Source organism: Coregonus clupeaformis, unplaced genomic scaffold (assembly GCF_020615455.1).
Source record: "Coregonus clupeaformis isolate EN_2021a unplaced genomic scaffold, ASM2061545v1 scaf0890, whole genome shotgun sequence".
In the NCBI taxonomy this organism is placed as follows: Eukaryota; Metazoa; Chordata; class Actinopteri; order Salmoniformes; family Salmonidae; genus Coregonus; species Coregonus clupeaformis.
In genome coordinates this window covers 165,290-192,981 of record NW_025534344.1, presented here as the reverse complement: position 1 = coordinate 192,981, position 27,692 = coordinate 165,290, and the positions used below count along the sequence as shown (strand labels likewise).

The window sequence follows — 27,692 nt, the reverse complement described above, 5'->3', positions numbered from 1 at the left end:
GTCCAAAAGAGTATCACATTGTCGCCGCCCGTAGCATTGATTGCAAGGTAAGCCAGCGAGCATTTGGCCTCCCTTGATAAAAATAAAATAAAAATAATAGCCAATCAGCGTTGAGCTAAACTGAGTGAACTCATCTGTGAATGGTCCTGGCACACAAAAAAAATAAAAAGTGTCAAGAGAATCGAGAGCATACTTCATTAACAGAAACTCGTTGTGCATCTTGTTGTGTTGTTGTCCTCCGGTGGCTAGCTAGCTAGCTAAAATTGTCCCTTTCCTAAATTAGCCATGGATGAAGATAGGGATTTGGACTTGTGGTTTTACTTAATTCTCTGTACTGGCCAATGATTATAATGGCGATTCTGATACAACCATAAATTCATACATTTTGCCCCTTGCCTGAGAGGATGGAAGTTCAATATGTAGCTAGATATAGAAGGCTAATGTTAACTAGCTAACGTTGTCCATGAAAGGAAGTTAGGCTAGGACAACAAAATATAAAAGTGTGTACTGTATGATAGAGTGATCAACCGTTTCGTTAACATGAACGAGAGGAGGATGGCATTGGCGTTTCTCTACAAGTAGGGTGAGTCAACATGTTTTTTTCTACTTGCACGAACGCGCATGCACGCACACACACACAGAACCATGGAAAGCCACATCATATTTAGCTTACATTGATTGGACTAAATTGTTTTGGTATCTTTTAGTTGTCACTGTATTAGACTAAGCATAGGTGATTTGATGATGTTGACATGTTGAAGTTGAAATAATGCTGTAATAGTGGAGGCAGCTCCTGTTTTCTTTGTGACTTGCGTTAACTCTCTGTTGTTCTAAATCAATAGTTGTTTAGTGGGACGAAAATGTCGGAAACATTAGCTTGCTTGACCAACTGTTTGGTACATGCAATATGCTTTGTAGACTTCACCGGACAGATGTTGCTCTCCAGTTTTGTGATGAAACAAAGGTGTGGTTGAATTTATTCTGCCACTGTGTCTTCTTATTGTCTCGGCCTTAGGCCTATATATCACAGTCACAAGGCATATTAAGTAACAGGTTATAGAGCAAACAATGCAATTAACAGGGTTGTAATATGGCTTTTTTTCTGGCTTGGCTTCCCCAGGTGATTTTACCCACGCACCGCTACTGTTGAAATTATGGATAGATTGATTCCAATCGCATATTAGGAAATGAAGAGGTGGGCTGGAAAGAACAGATGTTAGTGTCATATGCATATCACATAAAGTATGAGTAACCTTTTGAACCCTAACACACTAAAGTTGCCCATGGTCTATGTAGCTATTCCTTTGATAACAAGCATCCCACTGGGCAAAAACTGGTTGAATCAACGTTGTTTCCACATCATTGTGATGACGTGGGAATCAAAGTGGAAAACTGATTGGATTTGAAAAAAGTCATAAACCTAAGGGAATTTAGTATTTCAATCCAATGACATGGTGAAATGTTTTGTTGATTTCACATTGAATTCACCTTAGTTGACAACTCAACCAAATGTAAATCAAAACTAGATGTTTGTGCCCAGTGGGATGATTATCTCTCTCCCTCTCCCCTTCTCCCTTAGATAGATAACTGTGACAAAGGCTCACCAGCTCCCATAATTCCACCATTTGACATTGTTGTTTTTCAACCTCACTCAGACGCATCTGAGCTAACTACACTGTGCGCCCTTAAGTACACAAATGTTTGTGTGCATTCATTTGTAAACAAGTTATTGTTTAATTATAACTTTGCGTGAACTTTGCTGATCAGTGGGGCGAAGCATGTCTCCCCTTCAGCGCGTAATTATTCAGGCTAATTGTTGGCCCTGTTCACGGAGCATAAAGCACTGCTCATCCCTCAGCATGGCCATCTCACATGCCTTCATTTCACTGGCTATGTCCCAAATGGCACCCTATCCCCTATATAGTGCACCACTTTTGATCAAGTGCCACTTTTGACCAGAGCCCTCTGGGCCCTGATCAAAAGTAGTGCACTATATAGCGAATAGGGTGCAATTTGGGAAGCACTCACTGGCTGTCTCCTCAACAGAAACATTAGCAGCCTTTTAATGGTTCAATGTCTCTTATGATCCTAGTTGTCAAGATAAAAGCATATGGTGCTGAAAAGGAGGAGGGGGTGGTTATATATTTTATTATTTTATTCTCACGTCTAAAATGGATATAATAATAATAATAAAGACATGATGTTAGCAATTTGTCTGTCTTTACACCGTAAACATGCGTTGTTGTCCCACCCAGTCTGTTCTCCTTCCAAATCAAAGCGGGTAAACGAGATGGGATGAGTGACAGATGTCTACATTATTACACCACAGTCCCTATAAGCACAACACATAAGCCACATAATGACGACTGTCATGGTGAGGCCTCCCTCAGGCGGGTTAGGTTGAATCTCTCTCTCTAAAGATGAGCAAAAAAAGACTATATAAAATAAATAATACAAATGCTGAGCTATATTGTATGCTCAATTTTTTAAAACAATGATATTATTTTATCCCCTTGCTAGAATAACGACACTTAGCATTTTTCTAAAATGCTTTATGAGATTGGAGAACACATTGAGGGATCTTAGACGATTTCTCCATACTTCATTAACAGAAACTCGTTGTGCATCTTGTTGTGTTGTTGTCCTCCTGTGGCTAGCTAGCTAGCTAAAATTGTCCCTTTCCTAACTTAGCCATGGATGAAGATAGGGATTTGGACTTTTCATACATTTTGCCCCTTGCCTGAGAGGATGGAAGTTCAATATGTAGCTAGATATAGAAGGCTAATGTTAACTAGCTAACGCTGTCCATGAAAGGAAGTCAGGCTAGGACTCTTCAATTCAAACCACAGGTTTTCAATGGGGTTCCAGTCCGGAGGCTAAGATGGCCATTGCAACATTTTATGGTCAATTAACAATTTCTTTGTGGATTTTGATGTGTGCTTGGGGTTATGGTCTTGCTGGAAGAGCAACTTGCGGCCAACATTCAGCCTCCTGGCAGAGGCAACAAGGTTTTTGAAATGTATTTTAAAAAGTAGGTATGGGTATGCCCCTCCACAAAGCTGAGGTGTTCAGAAAACTCCTGTCTGGGCCACCTACGTACTACTCCCAATGCACTGAACCTGGCAAAGCCTTTTCAAAAGCTTTCCTCTGTGAAACTAGGAAGTATTACGGTGTCAGGTTAGAGTCTGTCGACTTCGAGTGCAATGCGGAGGTGGCTAGGGTTAACATTAACAACTGGGTGGATAAAAAGACAGAGGGAAAAATCCAGGACCTGTTGCAAAAGGGAGCTGTCGACAACCTCACAAAACTTGTTGGTGAATGCCATTTATTTCAAGGGCAAGTGAGGAAAGGAGTTCAAGGAGATATCCACCAGAGAAGCTCAGTTCAAGGTGAGAAAAAAATGAAAGTAAGCCAGTGAAAATTATGAATCAGGAGAGCACGTTCTGCTTGACCTTCATCCCTGAGGTCAGCTGCCAGATTCTGGAGCAATCTGAGCATGCTTATCATGCTCGCGGAAGAGATAGAGGACAAACTGGGATGGAGAAACTGGAGCGGGAGCTCACGTATGATAACTTTGTTGCATGGACCAGGCCCACGTGGGACATGTGCACTTGCCCAGATTGAAGATGGAGAAGACCTGCGACCTGAAAGCCATTCTGGTCAGCATTGGCATGATGGACTCCTTTGAAGGGTTCAGGAGCAATTTCTCAGGTATGTCACCCAACAACAACCTGGAGTTGTCTTAGGTGGTGCACAAGGCCTTTGTAGAGGTGAATGAGGAAGGCACCGAGGCTGCGGCTGCCACTGCCATAAGGCTGTCTCCCCGATCAGTCATTTTTTTATTTTAATGTTGAAAGCATAATATACGTACCTTCAAAGCCGCCATCCCTTTCTGTTCTTCATCCGCCACAACAGTACCCAGAACATCCCCTTCTGTGGCAGGTACTGCTCCCCTTAAAGTGATGCTAGAGGTTTTGTATAAACGAGTCCCCGAAGACTTTGCACAATTATGTGTAACGTCATCTATTTCATATGATATGTTACGTCCTGTAAAAAAAAGAGATATGTTACGAATTCCAATTCGTACAATTGGACTTTGCCATGCTTAAGTGTGATCGTCCTTGTAAACAATGTTGTCATTTGTAATAATTGTTACTTTATGTAATCTCGATTAACCCAGAAGTAAAATCTTGTGTAATTTGGTCAGCTGCATGATTAACTTCTGGGCCTATACGTGTTAGAAGTTGAGAGTTCCGGCAAAGATGAAGGCCTAGATTCAATCAGATCAAGCGCTTACCGGCGATAGCCAACACCTGCATAGCTGATGTTTTGGCGATGTAAGAGGTGGAACTGTGTTGGAGCTGTCAAATCATTGTCACGAAGCCACACCCGTCCCACTTGCGTTAGAAGTTCAGAATGAGAAAGTGTAGGCTATATAGAAATAATGACTCTCAAATTGAAGATCATTAAACATGATAGAGGATTTCTATCAGCCTAATCAAGGTGTAGATAAAATGTCACATTCCAGTGTTCGAACTTGTAAACATGGCTGTATGGGTTCTCTCTTAAAGCGACTCGTTGCAGCCAATGGCAATGTGTGCTTTAGGTATAATGCTGGGAGACGCTTGTGGATTTGACAGCTCTAACACAGTCCCACCTCCGACACTGTCAAAACATCAGCTATGGGGATTTCGGCTAAAGAGGATCTGATTGAATCGAGCCCAAAGTCTCCAACCTCGCAAAGCCAAAGCCCCCTCATGCGCAAAGCACTTGAATCGAAGCAGTTTAAGCACTGCCTTCACCCAATCCTGAAACGTCCAAATAACAAAAAAACAGAACTACTGCTGCTTGTTATCTCATCCCATTCAGTTCCAACTGATTCTTTGGTCTACACACAGAAACTGCCTACAAGAGATTATACTGTTATTTTATGTTTGCGGAATTATGTTTAATAATGTAATTATGTTTTAAAATTGCATAATGTTTGCATAATCTTAATTTGAATATTTTGTTTGTAATTTGTGTCAGAAAAAAACCAAACATAACAAGGTTTGGCAACCTACAGAAACATGCATTATAAATCATAAATCATCCATACAATCAGATATAGCCCATTTTGACTTTGTGGCAACCATAAAATCACCATAGAAGGAATACCACCTTTCTGAAAAAACTATAGCTTGGACAGAGGGACATTTCCAACAGTGACATCACTGATCCAAGCACTGCTTTTTCACGCAAGCGTGCCAACAAGAGCTGACCTGTGCTGGCTCAGATATTTTATTTTCACATGATCCTTTTCCGCCTAGTTCCAGCAACTATGATGGGTCTGTAACCAGGCCAAGCTTGGTTTGGTTCGGCTCAGTAGTGTGAAAGTTCTCATTATGCCATGCTTAGAAGAAAACATGATATTTGCTTGTTAGACCAGCAGTAACCACAATAGTTCAACATCATCTGTTGGAACAGTTAATATCTGCTCCTCCCTTGTTTAGGGTTCAAACATTTGACATAAGAACTTTTAATTTAAGAGGCAATAATTTCATCCAGACTTTTTTCTTCTAGATTCATCTGGCCTGGCTCTTGCAAAACAAATAAAAGCTAAACTAATTGCTGAATATCCCCTACGGATGAATCAGGATTATAGTTGAGCATGACAGCGGAAAATCAAGCCGCTGCATTGAGCGGAAAGTCTCCATGAATCACGTTTTGTGTGGGGGGACAGGCAGCGGTGGTGGTGGAGCGGTAATCATCGGGGAGGCAGTCCAAATTAATACTTCACCGGCGGCCGCCTCGTTCTCCGTCATTAGGGCACATTACAGGGCCACAATATACATCATTAAACCGGGCATAAACAATTCATTAAAAGGCAGTTAGGGAGACAAGCGAATGTCACTTCTCCCTGTAGTATTAATAGGCAGTAAAACGGCAGAGGGTTAAGGCTAATGCTGCACTCCCAGTCAACCTGACTAATGGCCTCTAGTTGTTCCAGAAACACAAGATGACCCTTTGCCTGGCTTCCCAAAGTCCTTGATCCGGCCAAATGCTATGCCACGCCCACGGACGTTAGTTTCTTCTCTGCAATGAGTCTGGATCTGAGTACCTCCATGACAATTTCTAGAACGGAAAAAACATTCTAACCGTTCTGATTGGTCCCAGAAACCGATGGGCTGGCAAGAGCCAGAACACACGCGTGTAAAAGCCTATGGGTAAAGCAGAGGTTTGAAAATGTGTCATTGGCTTTGTTACTCCGATTGGTTAGAGATGATCCAATCACTGATTACTTTGTTTGGTACAACACCCCTCATTTTGACGTCACCACAAACGACTTCAACGATGGCAATCTGAGACTGAGGTTTGTAGCGAACGAGCAGTGGAAAAAGTAAGTTTGAGTCATCAGGCAAGATGACCCTACCCTTCAATGTAGTTATTTCTGTTGAGTCACCGCTCTTAGGAGATATGCATGACAAGGCACCTCAGAAAAAAGGGTTCTACATGGAAGCCAGAGAACACTGTATTGCACCTTTCTATTTAAAGAGTGGTGAAAACAAGGTGGTGTAATGTCAGCACAACGTACACTATGAGCCATAAATCCAAGGCAGTCAAATCTGGCATTTCATTGGATATACAGTTGGGGATAAAGATGTAGTCTCAGTCATCAACCTTCAGTTTATTTAAAATCTGGTGATATTTAAGCACCCAGTTTCGTCATAGTAGAGGTGCAACCTTTTTAAATACTTTAGAGTGGTTATCTGCCAGCGAGTCTTGAGGACACCACACCTGACATTCACACTTAGCTAAGGGTACATTACTAAAGGTTCTACAAATGGCACAAAGTTTGACCACACACACACATCCAAAACTGACTGGGAAAGGTCAATCAATGCAAAAATTGCCTCTAAATAAAAGTAGCATTACAATGTGGTGAAAATTGTGGTGACTTTGGTCAGCTAGTGACCGGACAAAGGAGGGAAACTAGATTTGTGTAGCAGGATGACAGATTGTGTGTGTTCGTTGTACGAGTGTTAACATTAATGTGTTTTTCAATAGTTTGCCTGTGCAGGTTACTTTAGTGAGTTTAGTGTGACCAGACCACGTTCCCACAGATAAAAGAAAATGTAATCTAAAAAGCAGACATTCACATAACTGCCACTTAATAAAAAGGGAATTGAAAGATGGAGATAAGATTCCGCTTAAAATAAATATGGCTTTGCATATGTCAATCAAGATGACAGATCTGCATGGGTTTCTTCACTGGTCAAATAAAGCTATAGTGAAGGACCTGCGATTTGCTAGTAACTTTGGTAGAGGGCAGGAAGCAAAGCACTACAATCACTGACACACATGGACACCACATTCAGTCATGAATATAAGGCACAAAAATACTTCACATACTAGCTAGCATGTGCTCAAAATGAAACTTCAAGTTTTGCTTAAAGGTAGACTCAGCTATACAAATTTCAGTAGCAGCATGTCAGGCCGATATCCACAACAACAAAGAGAGTGAAGCGAGAGGCTAATCTCCTCCGCAGGAGTTGTCCCTCAGCTATCACATTTGCAGGAGAGTGAAGCGACCTCCCGTGCACATGCGAAGATGCTCTGTATGGGACTGTGGGTGCTCACAAGTACAGCTTTTTGTATAGCGTTTATTCCTCAATATCTTTGTTTCACACTGCTGCTCGTATCGCTGAGTCTCAGTTGAAAGGGAATGCTTTCAATAATATATTACAAGATCAATAAATAATTAAGGATAGTGATATAATTTTACAATCATACAATTTGCACAATATTCAACATCAAATACGCAAACTTTTTTGTTGTTGTCTCAGCATCAGTGCCAAATGTTAATTTTTCTGAACTCCCATAAATGTTGTTGTCTCAGAACAAGCTGTGGCAGTGGAAATCAAACAGGACTCAAATGTTCCTCTCAGAATAAAGGAGGCTCTTCAGCTGGTTTCTGAAAAAATTAAACTTAAAACAATATGAACAAAATAAAAACCCTGAGATTTCAGATTCAGATGCAACATTGAGGTCAGACATTTTACAAATGCGTCACAGGAGGGGTGGACAGATGACAAGCAGCCACCACCAGATGTGTCAGTTACTAGGCTGACCAATTATGAAATCTAGCGGCTTTGGCAGCCATGACCCTGATTTCAACCAGTTTTCCTCTCAAGACTCTCTTGCATTCAGCGGCTCGACACGAGGAGACTGTGTTGAGGTGTTCAGCTGATGCTCATGGCACCACAACACTCCTAACCATTCAGTCCACATTATAATAGGCCTCAGTGCTCTCAGCCATCAGGCCCATTCATTCTACCCACTGGGCATCCAGTACTACTCCACCCCGCTAGTCTAAAGTAGCGCCTCCCCCTGGTGTCCCTGTGTCGGTGTCCCTGTGTCACTGCCCCTGTGTGAGGGTGGGGCTGGGTGAGGTCACTGGGTAAAGCTCTTCTTGATGGCCACGTTGGGGAAGAGTCCGCAAAGCTCTTGGACGATGCGGGCGTCCACCTGCGAGCAGAAGGACACATCCAGGAGGAGGAGCTTAGGACACGCCTGCAGCAGCTTCCTGAGGGAGGAGGAGCTTACCATCCGGGTGCCTGTCAATCAACAACACAAACATATCACGAGTGAGCAACATTTATGTGACCACTCAGAAATACATAGATTAATCAGATAGTCAATTACAGACAAATAATAGTGAACACTGTTTTAAATGCTCCAAGTAAAATACTATATTCAAATATCTGGCCTGAACATAAATGTACTTTATTTAAACTTGTGTGAGACACCGAGAGAAAGAGAGATAGATTAAGAAAGAAAGGGGGAGGTAGTACCCACCCAGTATGTCGAGGTGCTGCAGTGCGGGGCAGTTGGCAGCCAGCTCCTCGATGTCTGAGTCGCACACGGTGCGGTTGGCGGTGAGGAAGAGCTTCCTCAGGCAAGGCAGGTTGCGGGCCAGGTGCTGGAAGCAGCCAGAGCTGCTCTGCAGTGTGGAGCACCAGCCCAGGTCCAGCTCCTCCAGTAGTCTGCACCCTGCAGCCAGCTCAGCCAGGCCACGCTCCGTCAGGTTTCTGCATCGCCACAGGTCCAGGGAGCGTAGTGAGCGGCAGCGGACAGCCAGCATGCTGGCCACCACGTCATAGTCCTCTATCTGCAGGGAGGGAGAACACAGGGGTGGTGACCTCAGTTAGGGCTGTTAGCTAACACCGAATGACTGAATCAAATGTCATGATTCTTGGTTGTGGTTAGGAGTTGAGTGGTTAGGCTGATCCTAGAATGTCTATCTGGCGCAAGAGAAGAGTGTATGATAGTGAGTGCATTTGTGGGGGGCATCTTACCATCACACAGCTCCCCAGGTTGAGGTGTCTCAGCTCAATGCAGAAGGTTAGGATGCTCAACATGACTGTTTGCTGCAGCAACATAAACAAAGCAAGAGAGAGAGAAAATGTCACAAAGTTGAGTTACGTTTCTATCAACCGACCCAAAATATGATGATTGCACCCCTTTTTGTACACACACAGTAAAATGAGACTGAGGAATGTGTATCAAAGGTGTCACGTCAAAAATTACAATAACAGGTCTACCCATGTTATTCAATATCTCTCCAAGATGACTTGGTCTGGCACACACACACACAACTCAACAGTATTAGGGTAGTATAACATTTCAAAACGTTAAAAACAATACACCAAAAAAATACTTCATTTGCTTATCACCTATCCACCATCGCTAGAGAGGGATAGAGGTGAGATTTCAATGTGGAACTGTCAACATGCCACCCAATGGCAATTGAGTGTGGGTGACGTGTACTTTAGCAAGCATGGCTAAATGTGTATGCTGTGTGTGTTTCGAGAGTGTGTGTTTGGTGGTCTCTTTTTATGCCTTTAGACAGTCAGAGAACTATTTAATTATACCAGTGACAGCTTAATGACAGACAACAGGGCTGGATGACACGTAGGACTGCAGACACACACAGCTTGCTCAGTCTGCCTGCAGTAAACAACCTGAAAGCCTAGACCTCATCCTCACTGCACTGGAAATACTACGGTATGGTGTCTGCCTTAGAAAAAGGCTGAAACACTCAGAAATGCTCTGTAAGGTTTTGTAGCAGGCCTGGGCAAAAACAGCTATGCACCGCAAGGACCCCAGCTCTGAGTTCATTACAAATGATGACAGTAGAGAATTAGTCTTACGTAAACCACAATGGTGCCATCCACAGGTCATGTATCGAACAGGAAACTCAACTGCCATACACAATCAATATACCCATATGCATTAGGCTAAAAATAAGGCGTGTTACAACATCGTCTCAATATATGTTACTTAGCAAACGTTTTTAACCAAATTGACACTCAATGCAGTGAGTGCATACATTTTTAGTATGTGTATGTGATCCGTGGGAATTGAACCCACAACCTTGGCGTCGGCATCATGCTTGAGTTACATAAATGGGTGCCGAAACGTTTCATACTCAGCCCACTACTGTTTACAATCTATATAAATAACATTGGTAATGCTGTAAAAAAATTATAATTCATTTGTATGCAGATGATACAGTGTTATATTCCATTGCTCCATCGGTTGGCCAAGCCTTTTCACATTTGAAGTCTGATTTTCAAGCACAGCGGAGGTCACTATTGGATCTAAAGTTAGTGCTAAATGCAAACGAAACATGCTTTTTTCTAAGTCCCATAACCCAAATTTAAATTAATTTGTAATTAATAGTTTGAATGGTACACAAATTAAGCGAGTTCCTTCCTACAAATATCTTGGTATCTGGCTTGATGACAAACTGTCATTTAAAAACATGTCACTGAGCTGGTGAAGAAGTTGAAGTTCAAGGATGGTTTCTTTAACAGAAACAAAGCATGTCTGACTTTTGTTAATAGGAAGGAAATTGTCCAGGCCACTTTTATGTCCATTTTAGATTATGGGGATATTATCAATATGCATGCAGCAGCATCTACACTTAAACCACTAGATGCTGTTTTCCATTGTGCCCTTAGGTTTATTTTTGTTGATAGTTATAGAACTTACCATTGTGTTTTGTATCAAAACGTGGGTTGGGCCTCTTTGTATGTAAGGAGAGAGCAGCATTTTCTTGTGTTTATCTACAAAGCACTCATACAGAAACTTCCTATGTATCTATCATCATTAATTCAATTTAGACTTACAAATTACCAAACCCGGTCTAAGGCTTGGATAACACTGGACGCCCCTTCGGTCTCCACACAGTTGGGTAAAGTTGCTTTTAGTTTATGTGGAACTTTATGTGGAACAACTTACAGAGCTCTCTGAAATTAGATGTTCTGGTCCCCCGTTGGTCAGTTCAGAGTATTGATCGGAGACCTCTATGTTGATAAATGTGTCTGTTTTTCTTAATATGTTTTGTATATTGTGTGTTTGATGTATTTATGCAGGGCTCATCTGTAAAAGAGACCCTAGTGTCAGTATGACTTCCCTGTCAAAAATAAATAATGCTCTTACCACATTCTTACCAATTGAGCCACACTGGACCGAAGTAGCAATAGCATCACTGTTCTAAACAGCACACCTAATGCGAGCGGTTCCATATGTGACAGATACGATTAAAATCTCTGTTAGAAATGTAGAAAGAGGGGAGAATCTAATAGCAACAACTAGGATGGGTTGATAATATGACTAGGATTGTTCCTTTGGCTTCTGGACTATGAAAGAAAGTTTATATGAAAACCAATAGAACAGGAGAGAAATGCTGGTTAATGGCATGAGGAAGTCTTTATAAAAGAATTGCCTCCACATTTCTATGGTTGGATTTTGGCTAGGCTACTTTGAAGCAAGGTAAAACTTTCCTCATTATTGGAAGTAAAGTAAAACGTTCAGGTTTCAAACAATTATACTGCCTCAAGCTAACATTGTAAAGTGGTGGGTGATGCGCTGATAGCCTGCCTACCGTTGACTATAGCCTATGCACTCGAATGGCGAATGGGAGGCGCACTTTATTACGAGTTGAGATTGAGAAATACAAATTGTAGATCTTTTTAAAATCGTGGCCATCAAAACAGTTAACATGCGATTGCATTTAGAATTGCCATTTGTTACGCAATGACTGGGCTTATAAAAGCACGTTTCACTCCAGTAGGCTACCAGCTTTTTGTAGGTAACCTCTCTCAAGATTTAGTACAGACCAGGCCTGACACAAAATGTAGAAATAGTAGCCTACTTTGACAACAATTCAGTGAATGCAATTAGATTAGATTAGATAGAGAGATATAGAGAGAAGATACAACAACTATTCAGAGACAAAATATTTGTAGGACAAATTCATATTTTACACTGTCACTTTAGTGTTTGCATTTAGCCTACAACATGGAACATCTGGAAGCATGGCCCCATCCTGCAAAGTGGCACAGAACACGTAGAGCACACAAAGGAGGTTTCTACACATCTCTCACTCTTTGCCCTGCGTCCACTCCGGATGCACACCACACACCCTCTCTTGTGCCCTTCAAACTTGAGTTACAACTCGGTCCACACACCCTGGTGCCACACTCTTGGCTCCCCTCTTCCTGTCACTATAGCCATATCAAAGTGAATGCACAAGCTGCATTTTGAATGCCTTCAGGGACCAGCGCCTGTGGTTTCTGGGAAGGGGCCTTTGCAGGGTCCCCCACACAATGTACGCTCCCCCAAAACACATACTTCCACCATTTTCTACCTGTGCGTCCAACATTGTAATAGCTCCTCAGTTGGTCAAGATGGTCAACCCGCCCATTTTCTTGTTGTAATCCATTACAAGCTCTGTAACAGATATAACATTTTACATTTTTACATTTTAGTCATTTAGCAGACGCTCTTATCCAGAGCGACTTACAGTTAGTGAATACATATATATATTTTTTTATACTGGCCCCCCGTGGGAATCGAACCCACAACCCTGGCGTTGCAAACGCCATGCTCTATCAACTGAGCTACATCCCTGCCGGCCATTCCCTCCCCTACCCTGGACGACGCTGGGCCAATTGTGCGCCGTCCATGAGTCTCCCGGTCGCGGCCGGCGGCGACAGAGCCTGGATTCGAACCAGGATCTCTAGTGGCACAGTTAGCACTGCGATGCAGTGCCTTAGACCACTGCGCCACTCAGGAGTTGATATAAGTTCCTACCACTTTTAAAAACGGCTCCAAAACCCCTGCCACTGTCACTTTAGGCCCAGGCTGTGTGGTACAAGGGTGAATTGTGGGACTTAAGGCAGACACACGTCATGGAAATGTAGGCTCTCCTCTCGGGTGTGCTCTCCCTCTTCCTCAGCTTCTTCCTCCTCTACTCTTTTCTCCCTCATCTTCACTCTCCTCTTCCCCTCCACTCTCCCTCCTCTTCACTCTCCTCTTCCTCTCTCCCCTCCACATCTCTATCCCTCCAATCATCTCTAACTCATATTCCTCCCTGCCTTTTACTGCCGAGCCCTGACTCTCCACATTACTCCCTTCGCTTTCACTGACCTAGACGGAACAGAGTAACAGAGGGAGAGGAGAGGAGCAATAAATACGATACAATTGTAGTCAGGAACATAATCTCTCTCTCACACTGTCTCGCTCTTCCTTCCTCTCTTTATCTCAACCATTCACATACGCTCTTCCTAATAAGGGGTTTCCATAATAAATTGTGTGATACAGTTAGCAACACGCTCTCTCTCTCTCCTCCAATCAACTCTTGCTTTCTTGCCTGACAGACTATAACTACAGAGTTCACCCTGCAACTATTTCCATGAGACAGAGCGCAATCATTCGAGCTCCACCGCTGGCGCTGATGTGCTCGCCTGTGCCAACCAAGTTATCATGACATGACAGGACTTGCTAATCTGTGAGCTATTCCCCAAGTTTCACAGCATCAAACATCAACAACACCAAACATTTATCTGATGCTTACTTATTTCACTCACCTCGACATCATCACTTTCAAAGTGCAAGGATGTGTGCAAATCCATATCACCAACCAACATACAATTAAACAACAACAATTAAAAGTAATGTCTGCTTCGGCGCTGTCATTTTGAGTAATTACGTTTTTAAAATCTTTGAAAAGTAAAATGACAGCATACCCAGTTTCCGGTTGATGACAACAGACACGCGAATATGACAACAGGTTGTTAGAAAGTTCATCTTGCGATATTGACACATATTATTGTTAGAAAAACAAGGCCGTTCGCGGCCGCTATAGTAATTTAAAGAAAGGCTGTCGACGGCCACTATGGGTTCTAAAGGGTTAACACGATTTTTGAATGACTACCTCATCTCTGTAGCCCAAACATACAAGGTCCCTCAGTCGAGCAGTGAATTTCAAACACAGATTCAACCACAAAGACCAGGGAGGTTTTCACCAAGAAGGGCACCGCTATTGGTAGATCGGTAAAAAAAAAAGCAGACACTGAATATCCCTTTCAGCATGGTGAAATTACTCATTACACTTTGGATGGTGTATCAATACACCCAGTCACTACAAAGATACAGGTGTCCCTCCTAATTCAGTTGCCGGAGAGGAAGGAAACCATTTCACCATGAGGCCAATGGTGACTTTAAAACAGTTACAGAGTTGAATGGCTGTGATAGGAGAGAAATGAGGGTGGATCAACAACATTGTAGTTACGCCACAATACTAACCTAATTGACAGAGTGAAAATAAGGAAGCTTGTACAGAATTGTATTTTCTAAAACATGCATCCTGTTTGCAACAAGGTACTAACGTAATACTGCAAAAAATGTGGCAAAGCAATTAACTTTTTGTCCTGAATACAAAGTGTTGTGTTTAGGGCAAATCCAGTACAACACATTACTGAGTACCACTCTCCATATTTTCATGTTATGGGTATGCTTGTAATCATTAAGGACTGTGGAGTTTTTCAGGATAAAAAATAAATGGAATGGAGCTAAGCACAGGCAAAATCAGTGAAGACAGTGAATGTTCCTGAGTGGCCGAGTTACAGTTTTGACTTAAATCTACTTGAAAATCTATGGCAAGACCTGAAAATGGTTGTCTAGCAATGACCAACAACCAATTTGACAGAGCTTGAAGAATTTTGAAAAGAATAATGGGCAAATGTTGCACATTCCAGGTGTGGCAAGCTCTTAGAGACTTACCCAGGAAGACTCACAACTGTAATCGTTGCCAAAGGTGCTTCTACAAAGTATTGACTCAGGGGTGTGAATACTTATGTAAATGAGATATTTGGTGATTTCATTTTCAATAATTTTGCAAACATTTCTAGAAACATGTATTCAATGTCATTATGGGGTATTGTGTGTAGATGGGTGATTTTTTTATTTTTATTTAATCAATTTTGATTTCAGGCTGTAACTCAACAAAATATGGAATAAGTCAAGGGGTACTTTCTGAAGGCACTGTACCTCTATCTTTGTGCGGTAGAGCACTAGCCGGCGCAGGTGGGTGAGCTTGGAGATGTGTGTGAAGGCCTGGGGGTGGAGGCGGTCGCACGAGGACAGGTTGAGCTCCTGCAAGCCGGGACACGTCTGGGAGATGACCTCCAGACACGGTTCACTCAGGAAGTGACAACACGACAGCTCCAGACACACCAGGCTCCCGCCACACGCCTTCATGAAGCTGAGGGGGAAGAGGGGGAGGAAGTCAGACCTGTGTTGTGGCGTGGTAACACAACATTAACAGGGAAGTTCAGGATTTTACAACTTCATGTTAGTTTCAGTTTCAAGTTTTATTAGTTGTATGTACGGGATACACATGGTATACACCGTCCAACAAAAAAATGCTTACTTGCAGGTTCCTTCTCGACAATGCAACAACAAGAAATAATAAAAGGTAAGTATACAAACATAAAGTAAATGGCTCAGTAGAATAAAGATTTGAGCATAATTATAATACAGAAAGGCACAATTTATTGTCCAATATTTCCAAAGATGGTTCCTCACCCTGAAATCAACGGAAGTGATGGGCACACACATGCCATTCTGAAGACAGAGACCAATGAACCACAAATGTCCAGACTCTCTAGCCCACTCCCAGCCAGCCCCATCCCCAATAACTCACCTGCTGAAGCCAGTAAGGGTGAGGGCTCCGCGGTTGCCAGTCCAGGAGAGGTTGAGCCTCTGGAGCAGGGTGCAGCGACCCTGCAGCTGCCCCAGGGAGGTGTCACTGAGGCGGGCCCAGTATGGCTGCAGGCTCAGCTGGATGTACTGGAGGGGGTCACAGCAGTGCTGGTGGAGTAGCTTACAGGTCTGGGCCAGGCGACACAGGTCGGGCAAGGTCAGGTGGCTGACTATCAGCTGGATCAACTGCATGGGGAGAGGGAGGGAGAATTACAGAAAGAGAATAAGAGAGAAGGGAGGATGGTGGGAGAGGATGTAGAGAGAGCGAGAAAGAGAAAGAAATAAAGCAAAATGGAGAAAAAGAGAGACAAGGAAAGCAAGAAAGAAAAAAGTAAACAGAAGGGATGATGTCAGGCAGAGGAGAATCACATAAAAATGTGTAAATGTGGAACACACACAAAGCAGTGAGTTTCAGTGTGGCAATGAATCTGCTTGTTTGTGCAATATGGATGTGTGCTTCTCTCAGTAAGACAGAGGTAGAGAGAGAATAGGTGTGTATGTGTGCAGTGAATAAACAATACGCTGTGTGTTCAACAGGGTATCAGCTAGCAGATAATAGCTATATTGTATTTCAAACACACACACACGTCGGTTGTGAGGTGGGATGTGAATGGCAGCGGTTTGGAGAGTAGTACATAAAACCAAGAGAACAGCTGGTGTTTTTAAGCTCGTCTTGGAAAATATTACATCTTTATGACATGAAAATTACTATTTTGTAAGCTTAATATCAAATATCTCCATGGGTCCAAGCCAGTATGTGTAGGTCTATGGGAGACCGCTTTTGTCCAATTAAGTCCTCGCAAAGTGCAAAAATTGCCCAAGATACCCTAAGCATAAACATTTTCAGTAGATGAGACTACGTAAAAATGTATGCGCACATGACTGTAAGTCGCTTTGGATATAAGCTTCTGCTAAATGGCATATTATTATTATTTACACTTAAAGCTGCAATATGTAACTTTTTGGGCGACCCGACCAAATTCACATAGAACTTCTATATCATGTGTTATAGATCTGTCATTCTCATTGAAAGCAAGTCTAAGAAGCGATATATCTGTTCTTTGTGCGCTATTTCTATGCTTCCCATTCTTAAGTGTTCTTTTCTGCATCTTTTACTTTCAGTTTTGTACACTAGCTTCAAACAGCTGAAAATACAGTGTTTTTGGTTATGGAAAATATATCTCACAGCGGTTTAGATAGTACAATGATTCTCTACACTATTGCTTGCTTGTTTTAGTCACATAAACTGAAATTTAGTGGACAGAAAATGCAGCCAGCAGCCATATACGAGTGTTGTAGTATATGTGAGTGTCTAATAGCGTATTCTCCCCACCTCGTAGGGCAGTTTGTCGAAGTATCCATTCCCCAGGTTAATGTGCTTGCCATCCCCGGCCTGTCTGAAGGAAGCTCCCGGGTCAGACAACTCCTCATCGCTGTCACTCAGGTCACAGATGTCGATCCTGGGCATCTTATAAAGGGAGAGAATGGGCCTCTCCCTCTGGCCTCGCAGGACAACGGCGTCCAGTTCCGTGTAGTACTTTAGCAGGGAGCTGTTGACCTCCACGCGGATTAAGTTGGTGGGGAAGCTCAGCTGCTTGATGCTGGGGGAGAACTGCCTGGCCTGGGGGGTCAGCACCTTGGTGGGCTCCCCAGCCCACAACACCTCCCACCTGGGGACAGACAGAGACAGAGGTACACCTCTCAGAGGTACCCACACACACACCACTCTTTAATCTGAGACAATCACTTATGGCCGTTTTCCCATTCACAAACTAAGCCTAGTCCTGAACAAATAAAACTTGCTCAATGGAGAATCTAAGTGAAAGTGCTTCTTAGTCCAAGACTAGGCTTAATCTGTGTCCGGGAAACCAGCCCACAGAGTACAAACATGAATTTCGTTGTGGTCCTCTGTAGCTCAGTTGCTAGAGCATCGCCAGGATAGTGGGTTAGATTCCCAGGACTACCCATATGTAAAAAAAAAAAATGCACGCATTACTTTAAATGCAGCCGTTTTTAAATCACAATATCAAATCATTTCTGGGTAACAATTAAGTAACTTACCGTGATTGTTTTCAATTAAAATAGTCAACAAAAAAAAAGCTTCTTAGACTAGAGCAGTTTCTCAAGCAATAATTTTGCTAGGACTGTCGGAATGGTCTGAGTGGGGAGTGGAAAACTGAAAACTAGCCGTTATTGGCAGAGACGTTTGGAACTCTCTTTCTTATTGGTCTATTAACTAATTAATAGTAAAACTCCACTCAACAATTGAGAGCATCTTGACTGGCTGCATCATTGCTTGGTATGACAACTGCACCACCCTCGATCGCTTGGCACTACAGAGGGTGGTGAGGACAGCCCGTACAGCACATTTTGAAATAATTCAGACCACTTGTACAGCCTTAATTTGCTCACACATTCATACGGACTCTACACACGCTGCTTCTGCTCTGTTTATCGTATATCCTGATGCCTAAAACTTCAATTAAACGCCAAGTCTCAAATAGCCGCCTGTCCCTTTTAATAGTTTTTTTCATAAACACCTGTTTCAAATAAACGCTGGGTCTAAATGAATTGCTTGAGGTTACCATGGACACAGCTTTGATATTCCTATGGTCATGTGCATTAAAAACATTTGTAAAAAATTCTGTCATCGTTGCTAGCCATGGAGCCACCAAAAAGAAAACACGACTTCAGTGATTACCGGTACCACTCTCCATGGTGCTGATGGCCGAAATTGGGGTGTTTGATAGGCAGCCTAGTCTTTGCAAGTCTGACCTGCGATGGATTTGTTATTATAATGTTTATACTGGTCACAATAAACAGTGTGGTAGTCTTTTCTATATGTTATTGAGCAAAAGCTGTATGCATTAAGGAAATAGACGCCTGACTCAAATAGAAGCCTGACTCATTATAATACGCGCCTGTTGTGTTCAGTGATTGAAGCAAATAAACACCCAGGCTATTAATTTAAGTTTTACAGTATATAGGGAAGGTGTGAAAGTGGCTATGTACGAAAAGCAGAGATTTCATGCTAGAAGATTTGGCAAACTACATTTCTACAACCCGAGTCCCACACCACCACTATGGTCCTTACCTGATGTCCGTGGGAGGGTTCTGGGAGAAGGGGTTGAGGGAGCAGGCCATGATCTGGACGATGGCCCCCGGGTGGTAGGTCTCCAGCACCTCCACGGCTGTGGGGTAGACGGGCTCCTCGAAGGCCAGCTCGATGTAGTCCTGGCTGTGGAAGGCCTTGGGCGTGCGGCGGAAGGGCAGCGGCGCGCTGGCACACTGCTCCCACCACGTCCCGTAGGCCCTGAACACGGCCGTCTGGGTGAAGTCCCCAGAGCTGGGGTAGACGTTGGGCACGCCGGCCAGGTTCCACATGGTGTACGACATGCTGTTCTCACTGCCGTAGTGGGAGCTGAAGTCCAGCACCTCTATAGGATAGGATAAGGTTAGTCCATCTGCTTCCAACCCCCCCAGACAATAGCACACAGCACACATTTTGGGAGGAGCACACCGTTTCAGCTCCAGTGCAGCACAGACTGGAATATGTTCTGGGATTCATCCAATGGCATTGAGAAGTATACCACCTCAGTCACCAGCTTCATCAATAAGTGCATCGACGACGTCGTCCCCACAGTGACCGTACGTACATATCCCAACCAGAAGCCATGGATTACAGGCAACATCCGCACCGAGCTACAGGCTCGAGCTGCCGCTTTCAAGGAGCAGGACACTAATCCGGACGCTTATAAGAAATCCCGCTATGCCCTCAGACGAACCATCAAACAGGCAAAGCGTCAATACAGGACTAAGATTGAATCCTACTAAACCGGCTCTAACGCTCGTCGGATGTGGCAGGGCTTGCAAACTATTACGGACTACAAAAGGGAAACCCAGCCGCGAGCTGCCCAGTGACGCGAGCCTACCAGACGAACTAAATGCCTTTTATGCTCACTTCGAGGCAAGCAACACTGAAGCTTGCATGAGAGCATCAGCTGTTCCGGACGACTGTGTGATCACGCTCTCCGTAGCCGATGTGAGCAAGACCTTTAAACAGGTCAACATTCACAAGGCCGCGGGACCAGACGGATTACCAGGATGTGTACTCAGAGCATGCGGGGACCAACTGGCAAGTGTCTTCACTGACATTTTCAACCTCTCCCTGACCGAGTCTGTAATACCTACATGCTTCAAGCAGACCACCAAAGTCCCTGTGCCCAAGAAAGCAACGATAACCTGCATAAATGACTACCGCCCCGTGCTTTGAAAGGCTGGTCATGGCTCACATCAACACCAACCCTAGACCCACTCCAATTCCCATACCGCCCCAACAAATCCACAGATGACGCAATCTCAATCGCACTCCACACTGCCCTTTCCCACCTGGACAAAAGGAACAGCTATGTGAGAATGCTGTTCATTGACTACAGCTCAGCGTTCAACACCACAGTGCCCACAAAGCTCATCACTAAGCTAAGGACCCTGGGACTAAACACCTCCCTCTGCAACTGGATCCTGGACTTCCTGACTGGCTGCCCCCAGGTGGTAAGGGTAGACTACAACACATCTGCCACACTGATCCTCAACACGGGGGCCCCTCAGGGGTGCGTGCTTAGTCCCCTCCTGTACTCCCTGTTCACCCACGACTGCGTGGCCAAGCACGACTCAAACACCATCATTAGGTTTGCTGACGACACAACAGTGGTAGGCCTGATCACAGACAACGATGAGACAGCCTATAGGGAGGAGATCAGAGACCTGGCAGTGTGGTGCCAGGACAACAACCTCTCCCTCAATGTGAGCAAGACAAAGGAGATGATCGTGGACTACAGGAAAAGGAGGGCCGAACACGCCCGCATTCACATCGACGGGGCTGTAGTGGAGAGGGTCGAGAGTTTCAAGTTCCTTGGTGTCCACATCACCAACAAACTATCATGGTCCAAACACACTAAGACAGTCATGAAGAGGGCACGACAACACCTTTTCCCCCTCAGGAGACTGAAAAGATTTGGCATGTGTCCCCAGATCCTCAAAATGTTCTACAGCTACATTACCACCTGATTTGGCAACCGCTCGGCATCCGACCGTAAAGCGCTACAGAGGGTAGTGCCCAGTACATCACTGGGGCCAAGCTTCCTGCCATCCAGGACCTATATACTAGGCGGTGTCAGAGGAAGGCCCATAAAATGGTCAAAGACTCCAGTCACCCAAGTACCGGCGCGCCAAGTCTAGGTCCAAAAGGCTCCTTAACAGCTTCTACCCCCAAGCCATAAGACTGCTGAACAATTAATAAAATGGCCACTCTGACTATTTACATTGATACCACCCTTACATTGATACCCACCTTTGTTTTTACACTGCTGCTACTCGCTGTTTATTATCTATGCATACCCCTACCTACATGTACAAATTACCGACTAACCTGTACCCCCGCACATTGACTCGGTACCGGTACCCCCTGTATATAGCCTCATTATTGTTATTTTATTGTGTAACTTTTTATTTTATTTTGTACTAAATATTTTCTTAACTCTATTTCTTGAACTGCATTGTTGGTTAAGGGCTTGTAAGTAAGCATTTCACGGCAAGGTCTACCCCTGTTGTATTCGGCGCATGTGACAAATCCAATTTGGAGCTATTTTAAGGGGTTAGACTAAGTGCCTTGCTCAAGGGCACAATAGCAGGTGAATGATCATACCTTTGGCATACTGTTCCACCTCCACGCTGATGGGCAGGGTGGCCCGCTGGCCTGACTCCACGGCCCGCCTGCTGGTCAGCGCCTCACCCCGAGTTCCGCTCCTGGACCGGCGCCGCAGACAGATATAGTAAAACATGCTCAGAAGGGTTAGCATAGGGAACAGTAGGTCTGGGGAGCAGTGGGCTGGGTGTGGCTTGTGGGAAGCGGCCCCAGAAGCCTGCCTGGCTCGGGGGGTCGTGCTCAACACAGCGCTGGCTACAGGCCCAGCCACATGCAGGACCTGTGGGTTAGGGAAAGAGACAAAAAGACAAGAGTTAGAAAAGCAAGGCAGAAACAGATTCCCCATTGATCTTCAAGAGTGATAGTAGTAAAACTTTGGGCCAATCCTTTTTTCTTTCACAAATTGCTAACAAATAAGCAACTGTATTTGTCTAAGGGAGGATTAGAAATGTACAGAATGGTTACCTGGAGGAAAATGAGGGAGGGTCATGCTTTTTCAATTTCAGTCAAGGGGAGGGTTTAGTATTTATATTTGTATTATAGTCCAGTGGAGGGTCATGTAATTTGTAATTTATGGAATGTCTATAATTCTCTGTGTTTTAGAAGGAGTTGCTTATTAGGCTATATATCGATGCCACCCCTCATCTCTGATTCTCCGCTGGGCGGGCAATAACAAGTGCGCCTATAGGCTATTTAATGTGGTCTCAATTAAGTTATCCATAGCCTATAGGCTATGAAGTGCATGCACAGAGCAAAGTTATACTTCTAAGATATCTACTGGGATGGTGAAATAAAACTAGGCTGCATTACACACGGCAATGGATATTCTAATCCTGAGCCCCGGCCTGCTCTGCTCATGCTGATCAAAAACTTTTTTGTGTGCTGCCTAACCAATGGCTGTGCCTAAGGTAGCAGTTCAGGAGGAGTCAACGGCTTCTTCCCAAAAAAAATATTGCGTGCGGACTAGCCTATAGCATATGTTCTGTTCAGTTTGAGAAGGAGAGCGCGAAGATGAGGAGGACCGGAGATCAACTTTGTAGCTTGCTGCTATTACTATAATTGATAATATGAAAAACAATATGTTTCTTACCCATGATGTATTTATCAGAGTTATTGACCTCACAATAAGCCAGATTCGAGTAACTTACATTGTGGTGCTGAAACTTGAAGAAGCATCGCGGCACAATCAATAACTGCATAATTCATTTAAACCATCTTCATTTAAATTTACTTTACTAATAACAAGAGGGCTTTATGTTGGAGCCTATTTCTTCCTATTTAAGAAAGAAGAGGTAGGCCTACCTGTTTGACAGACGAAATTAGGCTATAGGCTGCTACGTCCATAGATTTGTCAGTCAATTCCTCCACCCACCATGCACTATTTAAATAGCCTACCTCTGTGTCAGTGAAGGGCTGTTAAGTTAAATCCAAGACTCAAATTGAGGGGGTATGAGAGGGTATGCCATAGGCCTACCTTTTATTAAAGAAAGGGCAAAAAACAGAGGCCTACCCCTTGTTATCTTAAGATATTGAAGAAAATTAAACGGATCCAATTATATAAAGTGATCTATAACAGCGCTTTGGTCCGCGATGCTTTATGCTGGAAACAAGCTGTAAAATACCCAGGAAAGACGTGACTCTGATGCATATGGGAATATCATTGTTTAGTTTCTTTGACATTCAGAGGCTGAGCTACAACCTTCTATAGCCAAGGAAACAAAAACTAGACTTTGCTTGGAAAGTAATCTAATTCTGTCACTAGCAATTGATTAAGCTATTCACTTTCTGTACATTACAAGATGTTTAAACCCAGACAGCTTTTAGGGAAACACTTGTAACCTTATCTCGTTGGGTTAAGCCACGGAAGAAGAGTAGCCAGCAGTTAAAGCTTACATTTTTCTGCGTCGGTAGGCCTACTCTGTCTGGGTAGGCCTAACATTTGAAAGTACCAAGCTCAGACTCCTATTGACGTCTCAGATTTAATTATTAACAGGGACAGTTTCGATGCAAACAAGACACACTGATTTGGCATTGGAGAAATATGATAATATGAACACATAGGCCTATCTCTCTGTCCATTCAGCCTGTAATTTCGGTAATTTGTGTGGTATTTTAGAACAAATCTGTTCAAATTAAGTAGAATTTCATGACATTTTAATAAAAGGCAATTTTTTCTCGAGCCTGCAAATACGATGATAAGACATACCAGTTAGTGAGTGCATACATTATTTTTTTATTTTTTTTCATACCCCCCGTGGGAATCGAATCCACAACCCTGGCGTTGCAAACGCCATGCTCTACCAACTGAGCTACAGTGGGGGAAAAAAGTATTTAGTTAGCCACCGATTGTGCAAGTTCTCCCACTTAAAAAGAAGAGAGAGGCCTGTAATTTTCATCATAGGTACACATCAACTATGACAGACAAAATGAGAAAAAAAAATCCAGAAAATTACATTGTAGGATTTTTAATTAATTTATTTGCAAATTATGGTGGAAAATAAGTATTTGGTCAATAACAAAAGTTTCTCAATACTTTGTTATATACCCTTTGTTGACAATGACACAGGTCAAACGTTTTCTGTAAGTCTTCACAAGGTTTTCACACACTGTTGCTGGTATTTTGGCCCATTCCTCCATGCAGATCTCCTCTAGAGCAGTGATGTTTTGGGGCTGTCGCTGGGCAACACAGACTTTCAACTCCCCTCCAAAGATTTTCTATGGGGTTGAGATCTGGAGACTGGCTAGGCCACTCCAGGACCTTGAAATGCTTCTTACGAAGCCACTCGCTTCGTTGCCCGGGCGGTGTGTTTGGGATCATTGTCATGCTGAAAGACCCAGCCACGTTTCATCTTCAATGCCCTTGCTGATGGAAGGAGGTTTTCACTCAAAATCTCACGATACATGGCCCCATTCATTCTTTCCTTTACACGGATCAGTCGTCCTGGTCCCTTTGCAGAAAAACAGCCCCAAAGCATGATGTTTCCACCCCCATGCTTCACAGTAGGTATGGTGTTCTTTGGAGGCAACTCAGCATTCTTTGTCCTCCAAACACGACGAAGTTGAGTTTTTACCAAAAGTTATATTTTGGTTTCATCTGACCATATGACATTCTCCCAATCCTCTTCTGGATCATCCAAATGCACTCTAGCAAACTTCAGACGGGCCTGGACATGTACTGGCTTAAGCAGGGGGACACGTCTGGCACTGCAGGATTTGAGTCCCTGGCGGCGTAGTGTGTTACTGATGGTAGGCTTTGTTACATTGGTCCCAGCTCTCTGCAGGTCATTCACTAGGTCCCCCCGTGTGGTTCTGGGATTTTTGCTCACCGTTCTTGTGATCATTTTGACCCCACGGGGTAAGATCTTGCGTGGAGCCCCAGATCGAGGGAGATTATCAGTGGTCTTGTATGTCTTCCATTTCCTAATAATTGCTCCCACAGTTGATTTCTTCAAACCAAGCTGCTTACCTATTGCAGATTCAGTCTTCCCAGCCTGGTGCAGGTCTATAATTTTTTGTTTCTGGTGTCCTTTGACAGCTCTTTGGTCTTGGCCATAGTGGAGTTAGGAGTGTGACTGTTTGAGGTTGTGGACAGGTGTCTTTTATACTGATAACAAGTTCAAACAGGTGCCATTAATACAGGTAACGAGTGGAGGACAGAGGAGCCTCTTAAAGAAGAAGTTACAGGTCTGTGAGAGCCAGAAATCTTGCTTGTTTGTAGGTGACCAAATACTTATTTTCCACCATAATTTGCAAATAGAATTCATAAAAATCCTACAATGTGATTTTCTGGATTTTTTTTCTTCAATTTGTCTGTCATAGTTGACGTGTACCTATGATGAAAATTACAGGCCTCTCTCATCTTTTTAAGTGGGAGAACTTGCACAATTGGTGGCTGACTAAATACTTTTTTTCCCCACTGTACATCCCTGCCGGCCATTCCCTCCCCTACCCTGGACGACGCTGGGACAATTGTGCGCCGCCCCATGGGTCTCCCGGTCGCGGCCGGCTACGACAGAGCCTGGATTCGAACCAGGATCTCTAGTGGCACAGCTAGCACTGCAATGCACTGCCTTAGACGACTGCGCCTACTCTTGTCCACGGTGAACCCACAACCTTCTGGCCCGCAGCCCTGTGCACTATACAAATGTCTGCATTGCCATGTAACGCTAACAGGACAAAGAATTATAAAACTGCATATCTAAGGGAGGGTTTAGGTAAAATATATTTTGCTTAAGGGAGGGCCATCCATTTCTATTTCAGAGGTCCGATTTTCTCCATGTAACCCCTATTATAACATTCACTCCCTATTTTTTTTTGTCTAGAACAGTTTGAGTATTATTCTCTACCTTAGCAGTATGTATGTTTTTTGGTTTGCTGTTTGTTTCTTCACACCAAACAGATGTTTGCTACAGTACTGCTCTGCCACACAGTGGAGAAAATGGGCTAACTCTTCTTGAGAACCAGCCCTGATGATGTCACTTTTGTTGGAGGTGAGTAGCAAATGGCTCAAGCAGAGGGGTATACTACAAAGCAAGATCAATGAGTTAGCCAGCTAACTTGCCTAAATACTCTGAAATAACGTTTTCTTTTTTAGAAAGATGAGCTTGAAATAACCAACAACACATATCTTAGTTTAGCTTTTCTAATGAACCAGCTAGCTGGTTTACTGATTGATTATGTGGTCCTGTGTCGCTCAGTTGGTAGAGCATGGTGCTTGAAACGCCAGGGTTGTCGGTTCTATTCCCACGGGGGACCAGTATGAAAGCAAGTTTCCTTGCAAAGAGGATAAAAACACTTCAGCACCAGATAATACCTCCAAAAAGTATAATTTTCGTTCCATTATTCTTGATAAATAATACTTAATGTTGAGCTGAAACACCAAAGCTTTAGATGTTCCTTCACAGATGTGTGTCAAATTATCTTTCCTCTACTTCCCTCTCCGTGGGCCTACCCCCACCCTAGCCATGTTTGACTTATCATTTTTATAGCTAAAATCAATTTACACAAATTCTTGACATAGCTAGATAAGCTAACCCTACCCCAAACATCTGTCAACTAGCGACAGAACATGCCATTGCAGCAATGCCAGATATAACGTTAGCTTGTTACGTCGTCGTTGTTGTAACGTTAGTTGTTGTTGTTGTGATGTAGCTAACTAATGATTAACCAACTTGTCGCTTTGATGGAACCCACATCAACATCAATCACCCAGGAATGTGGCTAGGTTAGCTGTGTGATTATCTTGACATATGGTGGACCAAAAATCAACCAGTAAAAATAAATATCAGTTCAGCTAAAATTGATGCAAATGCTCACTATATTAATCTAATATTTAGAAAACATGACATGATAATATGACGTTTGTAACTAAATAACATTTAAGTGGATATTGTAGCCAGATAGCTAGCTAGCTAACGTTAGCGTTGGCTAGCATGATTTGACTAGCTTCCAAACGACCAACTACTGTGGCAGACTCAATAATAAGAACAAATATAAAAAGGTTTACATATGTACTTACGTTAACAGTAGATCAAATTAAGCATTCATATAGCAAGACTGTCTTTGTTCCATATCTGAGATTATTTTAGCAGAAACCATGAAACCGCAGACTTTTGTTCTCACTTCTGTTTACATCGAGTATTAATGCCTTTGAAGCAGAGCATTATGGGAATTATAGTCTTTTGTACTGGAAATAACATTATTCTGGGAACCACTGAATGTGTGTGTGTGATTATAATCAGGGCTGAATAAAACATTTGTCCGTCAGAATTGACTGAGAATGTAGTGGTGTGACATTTATCCTCTCCTAACAGAGCACTCTCCTGCCACAACCTGCCTCTGACCTCTCAAGGCAGAGGCAGAGGGACTGCATTGTTGGCTGTCCATCACACAC

The 27,692-nt window shown here is 43.3% G+C and overlaps 1 protein-coding gene and 1 pseudogene across 3 annotated transcripts; one reads left to right on the top strand and one right to left on the bottom strand.

Annotated features, from left to right (window-relative positions):
• The first annotated feature begins 3,037 nt into the window (after nucleotides 1-3,037).
• LOC123485880 lies at nucleotides 3,038-3,958 on the top strand (annotated as a pseudogene).
• Nucleotides 3,959-6,646: 2,688 nt separating this feature from the next.
• On the bottom strand, nucleotides 6,647-27,441 carry LOC121585306 (F-box/LRR-repeat protein 4). 3 transcript variants are annotated; one of them, XM_045217013.1, is made up of 9 exons: nucleotides 27,318-27,441; nucleotides 21,800-22,079; nucleotides 19,190-19,532; nucleotides 17,429-17,795; nucleotides 16,037-16,281; nucleotides 15,382-15,595; nucleotides 9,339-9,410; nucleotides 8,839-9,151; nucleotides 6,647-8,597 (listed from the first exon to the last, which is right to left on the bottom strand). In XM_045217013.1, the coding sequence occupies exons 2-9, from the start codon at nucleotides 21,951-21,953 to the stop codon at nucleotides 8,434-8,436; spliced, it is 1,872 nt and encodes a 623-aa protein (XP_045072948.1). In that variant the 5' UTR covers nucleotides 21,954-22,079; nucleotides 27,318-27,441; the 3' UTR covers nucleotides 6,647-8,433. The 3 variants fall into 3 exon arrangements, with proteins under 3 accessions (XP_045072948.1, XP_045072949.1, XP_045072950.1); XM_045217014.1 differs by having other exon boundaries at nucleotides 17,429-17,765; XM_045217015.1 differs by lacking the exon at nucleotides 27,318-27,441 and having other exon boundaries at nucleotides 19,190-19,530; nucleotides 21,800-21,874.
• Between the last annotated feature and the right edge of the window lie 251 nt (nucleotides 27,442-27,692).

Excerpts from the sequence above, each read along its gene's own strand:
- LOC121585306 (XM_045217013.1), bottom strand. The coding sequence starts at position 21,953 with ATGCTAACCCTTCTGAGCATGTTTTACTATATCTGTCTGCGGCGCCGG. Across the intron at positions 15,596-16,036 it reads ACCCTTACTGGCTTCAGCAG|CTTCATGAAGGCGTGTGGCG; the intron begins GTGAGTTATTGG and ends CTTCCCCCTCAG. Across the intron at positions 8,598-8,838 it reads GCAGCACCTCGACATACTGG|GCACCCGGATGGTAAGCTCC; the intron begins GTGGGTACTACC and ends GTTGATTGACAG.